General features: G+C 43.0%; 2 protein-coding genes across 2 annotated transcripts in view; one reads left to right on the top strand and one right to left on the bottom strand.

Moving 5' to 3' along the window:
- The window catches only part of LOC105449364, a 32,742-nt gene extending 23,263 nt beyond the window's left edge, over positions 1 to 9,479 (top strand). The window contains exons 3-13 of the mRNA XM_011688549.1: positions 141 to 659; positions 1,154 to 2,024; positions 2,335 to 3,219; positions 3,380 to 3,586; positions 5,914 to 6,101; positions 6,725 to 6,976; positions 7,076 to 7,237; positions 7,547 to 7,832; positions 7,946 to 8,177; positions 8,279 to 8,432; positions 8,724 to 9,479. Coding sequence (XP_011686851.1) covers positions 141 to 659; positions 1,154 to 2,024; positions 2,335 to 3,219; positions 3,380 to 3,586; positions 5,914 to 6,101; positions 6,725 to 6,976; positions 7,076 to 7,237; positions 7,547 to 7,832; positions 7,946 to 8,177; positions 8,279 to 8,432; positions 8,724 to 8,984 — 4,017 coding nt within the window. The 3' untranslated portion in view covers positions 8,985 to 9,479. The remainder of the gene's footprint in view (positions 1 to 140; positions 660 to 1,153; positions 2,025 to 2,334; positions 3,220 to 3,379; positions 3,587 to 5,913; positions 6,102 to 6,724; positions 6,977 to 7,075; positions 7,238 to 7,546; positions 7,833 to 7,945; positions 8,178 to 8,278; positions 8,433 to 8,723) is intronic.
- Positions 9,480 to 9,562: 83 nt separating this feature from the next.
- The window catches only part of LOC105449542 (transmembrane channel-like protein 3), an 8,261-nt gene continuing 5,495 nt past the window's right edge, over positions 9,563 to 12,328 (bottom strand). Inside the window, exons 11-18 of the mRNA XM_011688798.1 lie at positions 12,259 to 12,320; positions 11,792 to 12,043; positions 11,610 to 11,695; positions 11,235 to 11,530; positions 10,851 to 11,030; positions 10,644 to 10,764; positions 10,190 to 10,530; positions 9,563 to 10,029 (exon numbers count right to left, since the gene is read on the bottom strand). Of these exons, the coding sequence (XP_011687100.1) occupies positions 9,870 to 10,029; positions 10,190 to 10,530; positions 10,644 to 10,764; positions 10,851 to 11,030; positions 11,235 to 11,530; positions 11,610 to 11,695; positions 11,792 to 12,043; positions 12,259 to 12,320 (1,498 nt within the window). The 3' untranslated portion in view covers positions 9,563 to 9,869. The remainder of the gene's footprint in view (positions 10,030 to 10,189; positions 10,531 to 10,643; positions 10,765 to 10,850; positions 11,031 to 11,234; positions 11,531 to 11,609; positions 11,696 to 11,791; positions 12,044 to 12,258; positions 12,321 to 12,328) is intronic.

Raw genomic sequence — 12,328 nt, 5'->3', positions numbered from 1 at the left:
CGTATCGCGTAACCATATCCAATTAACGGGACGTTCGTAATCATTACCGATCAAAGCGATTGATCGTTTCCGGCTTGTTTCGCCTCGCGATAGAAACGTGACATTGCTGATTGGTATCCGGCGATCGAATAACCTTGCAGAGCATCCTTCGCGGCAAAACGGTTTGTCGGAAAGATCAACGAAAGAAGAACGTCGGCTTCCCGGAGTCTCTCACCGAGGTGATCGGCTACGGCGGCGATGACTTCTCCGACGGCGAGGAGGACAGGGGCGGCGGCCGGGTCGACTCGAAATCGGAGGACCTGGTGCCGGACAGCGAGGAGGAGCGCGCGTTGTTCGACCTGACCCGCGCGAACACGAACTTCAACACGGTCACCGCGAATCTGACGAACGTCGAGAGCAACGATTCGCCCGACGCGTCCAAGTCGTCGATGACGTCGCCTGCCAAGTCCTTCGCCTCGTTGATGCTGGGTAAGATACAGAGAGACGCCGATGGCAGGAAGACGACCCTCCTGGTGTCCGTAACGCCCTTCGGTGGCGACGAGTCCGTACCCACCGCCAAGAGGCCGACCGATCGAAAGATCAACGCGATCAATTTGCAAACCAGTCCTGCGTTCAGATTAAAACCCGGCGATGGTGGATCGTCGGATAACACCGCCGAAGTAAGTACAACGAAAGCATTATAAAGAGTAAATTTTATCACGGAGATCTTCTCGTATTTAATCAGATTACTTAATTAAGTACAAGTTGAGTATCTTGTTCTGAATCGTAAATAAAATTATTATTATAGGTAATTATATTATATTAACCATAATCGTTGCTTTATGTATTTGATATACTTGCAAAAATTAATTATGTGCAATAACACAAATATGATATTACAATATTTTATATAGTGTTTATTATTTTTTTAATTCTTTCTTAATTAATGATATCTGTCAAAAAGATACCATCTTTAATGATTTTGTAACAATTTTAACATTTTCTATTAAGAAAGATATAGTTTAATATAATTAATATCAAGATTATTTAGATAGGAATGTTACGAAACAATATTGCTACCGCGAAAGCTATTAGATCATTTTACGAGCTTAAATTTCGCTTCATAAGCAGAACGTTTTTTCCAACAGACATTTTTATATATTAAATGTTAAAGGCCGCAAAGAAACTCAATGGATCAGAGCGGAAAAAGACGGAAGAGCAAGAACAAAAATCTCTCCCGGAATTGGGGAAGATCGTAGACATGCCGTTGATCACCTCTGCCAATATGATTTCCATTATGCGAAGGGAGATCACGACGGATACTGCCAACGCAGACGCGGTGAAGACAGAAATGACGGCGCAGAAATACTCGCCCGTCTGCAAAGTCGACAAGAGGAACGCGACAAATGTGCCCCTTAACACCGTTTCAGCGGCAAAAAAGACTGAAATCGAGATTTCGTCGAGGATGTTTGCGCAATCCGCGCCGAGCAGCGACGTGGGGGAGAGCGTGAAGGGAACGACGACGAGTAAAAGCGAGTGTGCGAAACAAGACCAAGCGAAGGAAGAACTCGCCTCGTTGGCGTCTCTGAAGAACGAGGAGACGCCGGAGAGCGAAGGCTCGATGAACGTCGACGACAAGAGTGTCAACGGCGTTGCCGACAACGGCACGAAGGGAGCTCCGTCGCCGCAGGTGCGCGAGGTCGAGGGAGCGTGCGAGGGCGCGGAGCGGAAGAAATTCTGCTTCGACAGCAGCCGCGAGCTCGCGGGCGAACCGGACGGCAAAGCGGACGAGGAGGAAGTGACAGAGCCGCCGGCGCTGCCCACGAGCCCGCCGCCGATCATAACCACGGAGCCGAGGCCGTCTTTCCTACACGGTAGCGTCAATATCGACTCGAAGGCGAAGCCCGCCGTGCCGCAGAAACCGGTGACCTTTTCCGCGAAGGCGAACGATGGTCCGCTCTCCGCGAGGAAAATTCTGAACGGCGATTACGTATTGCCACCTCCGTCGGTTCAAACTGTCGCCGGCAGACCTATTCAAAATTTAGGTGAGTCCCGCAATTCATCCGAAACATGATTACAAAAAAAAAGAAATACTATTGATATTGTTTGTAATTTTAATATATTTTAACAATTTAAGTATTTATCACATTTAATTCTAAAGTAGTGATGAAAAGTCGCGTTAAAATTGATTTGTTTAAGGAAAAGCAAGTAAATTGCAGCTGTAAATGTCTATAATGAAAATAGCATAAAAAGATTTTCTTATTCCGCATCTTTTCTTCCACGGCTTTTTACAAAAAAACTCCCTTACGCAGCTTTTTACATCATTACAATGCGTGCAATACTATCTCTTTCTAGGTACGCAGGATATGAGCTCTCGATGTTCAACGAAGAAGAACGTTACGAACGAGATTTTATCGGAGCCCGATCAAGTCCCACCAACCATTACAGCTCAAAACTCGGAATCCGGAGATCAAGCAAAAACCCTGTCGAAATCCGCTTTCTCGCCGTTGTTCACTTCCGTAACCGCGTCTCCAGCCTCGCTGAGAAATTATCCGACGAGTAACGAAGAGGTAGACGAGAATGTCATGCTGGACGAGGAGTTTCCGGAAATTACTCCGGTCTCCGTCTCCACGATGGAGCTCGTGCGCTCGCCGAACAAGAGAAGAATGGCTCCGCGGCCGCCGGAGTCCACGGAGGATCTCCTGCCGGTCTCCTCTCTGTTCGCCAGGAATCCGGGGGCGAATCTGAAGTCCGACTCCCCGGTCGTTCGCGAGAAGGAGAAGCGAGAAAGATCGTCCTCGTGCAGTCCGAAGTTCCGCAAGGCGGTCTGTGATCTGCCGGATCCGACGAACGACAACGTCAAGCCGATCGAGCACGTGTCCAGGAGGACGATATCCCTGTCGCAGGACAGCTTGACCACGGAGAAGGAGGTGCGAGAGGAGAAGAAGAGGGGCAGAAACCGAAAGGGCTTCTCCCTCAAGAGATTCCTGAGAATGGGCACGAGGAAAGATATGGACGTGATCACCGGTCAAACGTCGGGCGCGAGAACGGACGAGATACCGTCGACGCCGCAGCCGAAGCCGCGATTAGAGATAATCCATCCGTTGGAGTTGGACGGTGCCGCGGTCGAGGTGGTGGGAAATGACAGGATCACCGCCAGGATGGGCGAGGACCAGCCGGATGCCTGCGGTGTCAAAAACGACGGTTCAAGGATGCCGCGGTTTCCTCCACCGATCGCGGGTAAGCACGAATTCTTTGTGACTTCGATGACATTTTAAACGTATGAAAGAATTTACATTGTAAGTTATCAAGAGAGTTGTATAAAAAAAAAAAAAAATATATATATATGTACAAATGCAATTCTGCTGCAGAGATAAAATGACGCTACGTTTTGTTACAGCGAGACCCGGGAAACCACCTCCGCCGCCGAGAAACCAATCCCTCGAGGATTGGCCGAGGCTGGATTCGGCGAACAAACCAGTCAGACCGCCGCCACCTCGCGCGGAGATCAAATTGAGCATTGCCGCCTCCAGAAACGACAAGACGTCGAAGGCCACCTGGAGGCCAACCTCCGCGACGACCTCGGATTCAATTTACGCGAATCTGGGTAAGTTCAGGCCTATACAGTGTAACTGAGTTAATCGTCGCGATCATACTCGATGTTAACAGCCATACTCACACGAATCCTCGCGCCAGCGGCTTTTTATTAAAAACGGGAGAGACGTCGCTTCGCTTGCGTGGGTACAGCGACCGAGCCACGTGATGATGCTTAACTCGCGTCCTCGGGGAGAACAGACGATTTCTCACTTAACGAATCGCACGCGATTCAGACACTGGCGCGTCGCGCAGTTGGTCAGGTTGAAAACAAAATCGGAATTTTGAAACTGAGATTATAATTTAGATGAGTTTGAATTTCGATTTTTCCCGATGGCGAAAAACGCGACATTTTCCGTAAGGTACAAATCCAGGTACGGATTTTTGTAAGTCCTAAAGAAACTAAAATTATACTCTTGAAAAATCACAATATATATATATATATATATATATATATATATATATATTCTGTGGTACGTGATAATAATAATCTTTCGTAATATTTACTGAAAGAATTTATTCCTATTCTTTTGGACGAGACTCGGCTGTCCAAGCACTCTAAGCACTGATATCGTTTCACATACGTAATATTAAGCAATACTGATTGAAGGCTTGTAGCTTTTTACTTTTGAGACACGACTGCTTTCGCAACGCAGATTTCCGCGATAAGATTACAATATATAAAGTTTGAGAATGGCTGGTTAAAAAAAGAAAACGCTATTTCTGCTATTTGTTGTACTTGTCGACAAGATTACTCCTTGTAAGAGTGTAAAAGACTTTGTAATATCGAACACTTTGTATTCTGATGAATAAACATATACTGTTAAAAAAAATTTAGAGTCTTGTTCTTTCGATCATTCGGCTCTCTCGGTCATTCTTTTTCTCTTCGATCGCGCCGTCTCACACATGCCGTACGGTACATAATTCCCGATAATGCTGTGGCTTGTTCGTTGCACCTCCGCATACAATTTCTCTCTCTTTCTCTCTCTCTCTCTCTCCCTCTCTCTCTGTCTCCTCCTTCTCTCATTAACGCGAACAACGGCGACGTCCGTCGCGCCGACCATAAGCGCGACTACTCAAGCGTAAACCGCGCGCATATCCGCGTTCACGTCTCTCTCCGTTTCTTCCTCTTCTTTTTTTTCCCCTCTTTCCGCGGTGGTTACGTAACGGTGCGTACCACGAGCAACGTTATAGTCGAGGACTCCTCTAACCGACGCTGGGTGCAACTAACGCCGCACGCATTGCATGCGCTGTGATCGGCATCTCATATACGGAGTCTTGATAATTTAATTAAGAGTTAGACGTAATGTACACACTACGCTTGTGTAACAAACTGCGAGAACACCCCGCTCGCAGAAGGACTGCACGTACGTCGATCCCGATGCCGATGTTCTCGCTTGTCGCGCGACAGACGTTGCTTAAGAGATTCGTCAGCGGAAAGATGTATTATCCTCGCATGGTCCGCGGTTGCGTTAATGCCGTCAACGCTTGCAGGGCGCCCATGAAATCGGGTTTACATCTCAGAGAGACTCCATATATCCAGAAACCACCTAAACATTAAAAAAAAGAAGTAGTCCACGTGTATACCAGTAGTATATACCATTAGTCCACATGCGTGCGGAACAATATATGGGTGAAAACTAACGTTTGTACACTGTTAATCATGTATCGCCTAATACCTCCAAATTCGAGGTATTTTTTTGAACGTGGAAATGACATTTTGAGTTACACACTAAAAGGAGGTATTTTTCGCGGTACATTAGCACGAGATAATAATAAATTTGGCGATACAATTGGAGGTACTGCTTTTCTGCTGCTTCTGCATCTGAATTCGCGATACTTTTTTTTTGGAGGTACAAGACTCCGAGTTCGTACCTCGTGTATATAATACGTGGTACAAAATATTGCGTATGTACCTCGTATTTATAAATACAGGTACATTTATTTATAAATATGAGGTACTTAGCGGTAAAAATGTACCGCCTGTTTGGTACTGCAAGTCCTTGATTAAATGACAAGACAACTGATTAAAGATTTCGTGTACCTCCAATTTTTGGCGATACATATTTAAGGGTTATACTTATGTCCCTCGTAATTACGTAGGGTTTATATTTCAACGTGTACTTCCAAATTTTTGGCTATACATGATTAAGAGTGTAGTACCGCCACGTCGAATTCGACTTTGCGTCGCAAACCGCGGACGTTCCTCCAGTGTCCCAGTAGTGCGTTAGGCGTATGTACCTACTAGCTAAGCCCGGATAGCTAGCCCGTTTCGTTGACATGCCTTGTGTCTTGTGGTACTAACCCGTGGCGCTTGACGATGGCGGATCGTGCCTGCAGCAGCGGAGGATGTTACAGGTGAGGTGCGCAGCGCCCTGGCACCCTCGAAACCCCAAAGAACCGCCAGCTTGAGGGACCGAGCAATCTCGCAACCCGTCCTGAAAAGGGCGCCGGGTACGTCGGCTGAGGATCAGCACCGGGATTACGACGGACTCACCGCTGTACAACGATCCACTTCCGACTCGCCGGTAAGGGAGGCTCTTTCTCAAATCCGTCCGTCTAAAGCCGGGTTTTACATGAATATTAACAAATGCGAATCAGCTATATAGTAAGATTCTTCAGATTGTAAGAATGAAAATGTTGATACGAACAATTCACACGCTGCACCATTCTTTATATGCAAATAAATGTTCTTGGGAAAAGTAAACGGTGAAAAGAAGATAATTGCTGTCATCGCGCAATAATTTCCTGAGCGCAGTTTTTATCGTCACGCTGAGAAAAAGACATGCTAAAAAAAAAATGAGGAATAATATCTTTAGAAAAAACTAAAAAGCAGAATTTATATATAAAATTGGTAATACAGTCAACATATTTACCAAAAATATCTGAGTATCTGACAATGAAAATCTTTTGCTTTTCTTCTCTATTGATTACAATAGAAAAAGTTACGAGAGAATAATAGTTGAACAGACTGATAATCTCCCGCGAAAATTCGAGAGAAAGGAATGACAAGACACTTTATGACAAGAAAATTTATATCCGAAGAGATATGCGTACATATATAATAAGAGCCGCCGTATGTGCTATGTCATTCGAAACTGTCATTAACATGAGCGATTTAGTGGTATAACGATTACTTGCATTTCAATAGACATCCAACGACAGCCACGTGTACGAGTGCCTCTCGAGCTCACCCGAGTGTGATTCGAATCTTGAGCTGCGGCACGGAAGTGGAGGCGGATTCCGCGCCGCGTGCAAGAGAAAGTCCGACAGCAGCGCGATAATCGGGGACTCGAAGGTTCATCATCAACCGTCATTCGTGAGGTCGATCTCGTTGCCGTATTGCGGCAGCGAGACCGAGAGCGAGCTTTACGCGCCGTACACCTTCTACACCGGCGACGAGGTACGCCATTCGTACGAGAAAGAGAGAATTCGTGTTCTTCCCAATTTTGTTCCCATTAAATGTACCCCTTTTAATCGAACCGCCTGTGATCCACCACAGGGCGCCGAGGAGGATCAGGATTGGAAGAGCACGGACGACGAGCCGAGGATGGGCCGCTTGAGGCAACGCCGGGGGCGCACCGTCGTTCATCGAAGCCTCGAGGATAATTACGGCGCGGTAGTTGTGGCGAATCACGAGGCGCTCGCCCAATTCCTCGAGCAGGTACGTTATAGCTCTGCATATTATAATTATTTACCGTTGTACATTCTCGTTTGTATGCCGATACATGTACAAACGTGGTTTTTTTTATCGATCTCTGCTCATGTACACGTATATATAGCGGAGATTTCGTTATCCTCAACCTGTACATAATTTCATTTGGATACTTTCCAACAGACTTGAGAGGATATATTAATTTGCTTGAATAGAAGTTACATGGAATATTTTCAGTTCAAAGTAATTCCTTATTTATTTGTTACGCGAGCAGTAAAATAACGTGATTATTTTTTTCTGACTGTTATGGCTTTTCAGGAAAATCAAACTGTCCAATTTCCGCCAAGCCTGCGCGCTCTCAAGAACGCGAATCCCCAATTGAAGCACTTCAACGTCGACACTCCATCGTCGGTCTCTGTCGGTAGAAGAATATTTTGTCCGGCGACGTGGAACGATCAAAATATCACTCTCTGCGTAGCGTTCGATTTAGCTATGCCTATGCCACAGAAGGACTTTTATTTGACGCCCGTAATAGAATTCGTGGATAAAGTGCCGAAGGAGATAATCGAGAAGGTGCGGCCCTCCGGGGACGAGGATGTCGAAGGTAATACACGCCGAAATTCCGCGACGAAAAAACATTTTAGAAAAATGTAAATTATTATTAAATTAAAGTAAACCGTTAGTAAATTATCTCTAACAATAACTCTTTTGTTTTAGCGACAATTTCGGTTCTCCCGTGCCTGCATGTCACCACCATACAATCGTTCGGGGCGATGTCGAAGGACATAAACGGCGAGGGCGTGAGCAGAGAGGCGTCGTTCGTCCTTCTTCAACTGGTCAACGCGCTGAAGAGCCTTCAAGCACGCGGGATCGAGGATGCCAGCAGATCTCTGAGCGACGTCGTGCTCTGCAGAGAGGACGTCTATTATCGGCTCTATCTCCTACAAGGGTTAGCACTTTCTCGCGGGACGACAACTCGACGTAGTATAGTAATGCAATCGCGCGGACCTCCACGGTCCCGTTATTCAACGTCTAACTTCCGTTTTGCAGGAGGTTAAACATAGACCCGAGCGACGAGCCTGGCGAGGAACGGGTCTCCCTGTGCGAATGCGCTCTAATAGCGCTGCAACAGTTGCATCTGACGGGCGAGCTACCTCTCATACAAGATTTACTGATACGCGAGAAAGCGGTTACCCTCTCGCAGGTGAGAGCTCGTTCCTATTTGATTCTGATTCGCGAGACGCACGTGCACGAGGATGCAAATTTCTTTTCAATTTAATTGTAAATTTAATGTACTCGCATATATTTTTTTAATTATTAAATGTGAATGCTTTTTAAACCTCAAAGCTGTTGCATAAAGATTGCTGATATATTAAATAGCAATACTCAATTTCTTTCATACATTCGCAGTTGCTGTTATATCTCATCTACTTATTTAATTCAGTTGCTAGCAATCTGCATCTTTCGGATGAAATTACCGTTTAATCCCTTATAGGTAAAATCCGTGCTGGAATTCTCACTGTGGGGCCCGGCCGACGTGCCACTCGGTGGTCCACGGGAAAGGGAAGTGGCGCTTCAGAGATGGCTCGATCTCGAGCGGGCGAACGTACTTCACGCACTCATCAAGACGAAGGCAGCTCTGACCGTTATAGACGAGTATCAATTATTATTCTTGGTACGAACCACTGCTAAAATTATGAGTGAGGCGTCGGTGCTCCTTGACGAGCAGCGTAAGCGCTTGGCGCAAAGGTGCTGATACGTTCTCCGTCCCGTACATGGCGCGAGTTGTATAAATACTAAATATCCGGCTAGAAGAACTAATATTTATTGATAAGCGGAAAGAAGTTATCCCAACGCAAAGGTAATTTGTAACTGGTGTACTAGAATAACATAACACAGCTTTTCCCTTATACAATTAATTTATGTTCCTCGTTATTGACAGATTTTTTTTTTAAATAGCCGTAAGAACAACTGTATAATTGACTTATGCTAACGTGAGATTGAATCGTACGTTTTTGCTGATGAGGAGTATATATTTTTACATACGCAAAGCACATATTGGTATACGTATAAATAATCTCGAAACAGCTCAATGTTAATAAATATCTTATACGTAATGTAATATCTGATGATAAGATATAAAGGTATTAGGAATGTGCCAATGCTCAATCGAAGTGTGATTTTGCGTGTACGGTGTGTGCATTTCAGAGTGTTTCCGTCGCGAAGCCGGAAGTTCAGAGGTAGGTGTTTCACGTCGTCTTCAGCAATGTGCGATAGTTATTTATAAATATTTATAGATATTTTACACACATTTGTATAATAGAAATAAATGAATAATCAGAAAGTCTACGAATTTTATATTTCAGAAAATCTACAATCGTAATGGTAAGCGCAATATGAATAGAAAGCGCGCGCTTCCACGTTTAAGGAATGATTATTAGATACACTAATCTATAATTTCAATTTATAATATTTTAAAAAGAATTCTATGGAGACTTTTAGTGCATATTTTTTTACAGACTAGTAAAAAATGAATATTTTGATATTCTCACTCAGATTCTTGCGAAATTGAATGGATCATGAAAACTACTAATTATATATTATTTTTTTAAATAATTTCTTATTTATTACACTCGATTCGTTACGTTACTTCATGATCGTCTTCAGGCAAGTCACCCAATTCTACATTTCCGTAAACGTCGGATATATTTTCTTCGTCGTTTACTTGGATTTCCGGTAAGATAACACTTCGCCCGCTTGACGGCGAGTCCCAAGAACATCCGACGACGCTTATCGGCCTGCTTATGGGAATCATTTATTGTGTAATTCAGCAACATAATATTTGATATTTTTATTTCAAATAAATATGCAGTCTATTTATTTAAAACTTACATATAGAAAAACTTGCGATAAAATCTCAAGAATTTCCACAATTAATTAAATATTATTATATTGTCGTACCTTCTGTTGGAAGATGTATCATTTAATATTAAATCGTCCTGTTCTTCAGCTCGTTGCTCGTTGTCATGATTGGACAATACCTGATTCTGCCGTGAATCTTCTTCGATGTCGTTCGTCAGTCGTTTCTCCACAACTGTATCTACAACTGTATTCACATTCCCAATCGTGATCTGTACGTTATCTTTTTGAACTGTTTCGGAATTTTGAGATAGTCTAGTTTGTGGCAACGCCGGCAGAATCTTTTTCCATCTCGACAACGGAGTCTCGGCCATGGTATGCCTCTTCTCCGCTATTTTGAACAATTTTCGACGTTCTTCAGTACGCTCGCGTTGTAGCTGTATCTGTAACAACATGCTCATATAAACATAAAATCAATAATAATAATAAATATTAAACAATATACACAACTTGATAAAGCTATATATCTCATATCTTTTTATATATATGTCATTACCTTTAGATCGTTATTCGCTTCTCGTAAAGATCCAGCGAGAGATGCCATGTAATAAATAATCAACGTCATGAGAACAATCAATGGTATCACTATACCAGGCGATGCGACATAATCGAGACATCTAAATAGAGACAAAAAATTTTCGATAGATTATATTCAAAACTGCCTTTACATAAGGCAGTCAAACGCTAGTAAAAAGAGACGTACCGTTGAATCAGCTTCGGAAGCGGATTTATCAAGCTTTGCGTCGCTAAATTATAAATCTTTGGATAATCAGAAAATGGGCCGCAGAACCAAGAAGGCTCGACCCAGACTATAGCGTAACCGACCGGCAGCACGCACAAAAATAGCATAGTCAGTAACAGTGCGAAGTAGAAATTGTTAGACCTGTAATACATCAAGAGTGATTCAGGCGAATAATTGTGGATAAATATAGGGAACTATATAAAAAACTGATGAATGGATTCACAAATTCTGTGCGCGGTGTTCAACTATTCGTAAACGTGCATTTTTTAATTATCTTACTTGTTTGTTAAAAACTGGAAAAATATGACACAGTTTTCACGAACAAGTTATTTTAATTTCAATAACCTGGAGGCTCTGAAGACCACCTCGTGGGGTACGTTGCACGTGAGAACCGCCCAAGAACGTAAATACATCAGAACGCCGAGCTTGAAGAGATTCAGTGCCGTTAAACCGGGACTGAAAAACATTCCCATCCAAACCATGCCTTGATTGTTCACTAAATGGAGGATGTTTTCTGCTATCTTGAAGTCACCGTATTGTGGAAATTGTTTCTCCAGATCCCAGCACCAGCAGTTGTTCATAAAACGTACGAAAACGGCGCGGAAGAAATCCATGCTGAGAGTAGCTAATATGGTAAGTATCTAATAAAAAGACGCATTTATAAAAAAATATATAATAAGCAATTTTTTATGACCCGACTTTGATAAAATTTTATCCTACCAAATCCATGACAGTGAGCTTGGCGAGCTCTTGTCCGAACATAGTTTCCCAGCATGATCGACGCAGTTTTCTGCGATCTTTTATACCTAAAAGAAAACGTAAATAATTTATCCATTGCCAAAAAACTAGAGAAAAATAAGATGAACACAATAAAATAAAATATTTGATGAAAACGTGTTTACTTAATTCCTTCGGCGGTGTAGCAGTGCAATTACTCTTTTCATAGCATCTGACCTCATTGCCTTTTGAGAGAGGAATTACACGTTTTGATTGTAAAGTAGAGCTATTTTCTGAGATATACGTTGTAATTGGTGTGGTTTCGGCTATTGTAGATGTGACGTTAAATTTCCTAACAGATGACGTCTCGCTGTCTGAAGACGACGAAGAAATTATTGCTTCTTCGGTAAAATTAAAATCGTTGATTTTTGATGAATCTATGGCGGCATATAATATATTAATTATTGTCTATTCGTTATTGCGATTATTAATTAATTATTTAAGAAAGTTTAAAATAATTTCAGAATGTGTACATTTCCGATATTTAAGAAAATTATTCTTTCAAGCGATTTTACAAATCAAATAATATGATATCGCAATAAATATGAGTAATTAATTGGGCATGTAAAGACACATAGGAAGTACAATGTACCTTCCATTGTGTCTGACTCGATCGTTGTTGACGTCGTGGTTTCGCTTTCGAACAAAGTAGAACTTGTATA

This window comes from Wasmannia auropunctata, unplaced genomic scaffold (assembly GCF_000956235.1).
Source record: "Wasmannia auropunctata unplaced genomic scaffold, wasmannia.A_1.0 LD336076.1, whole genome shotgun sequence".
Classification (NCBI taxonomy): Eukaryota; Metazoa; Arthropoda; class Insecta; order Hymenoptera; family Formicidae; genus Wasmannia; species Wasmannia auropunctata.
Note: the sequence above shows the minus strand (reverse complement) of the source record. Positions and strands in the feature narration are given on the sequence as shown.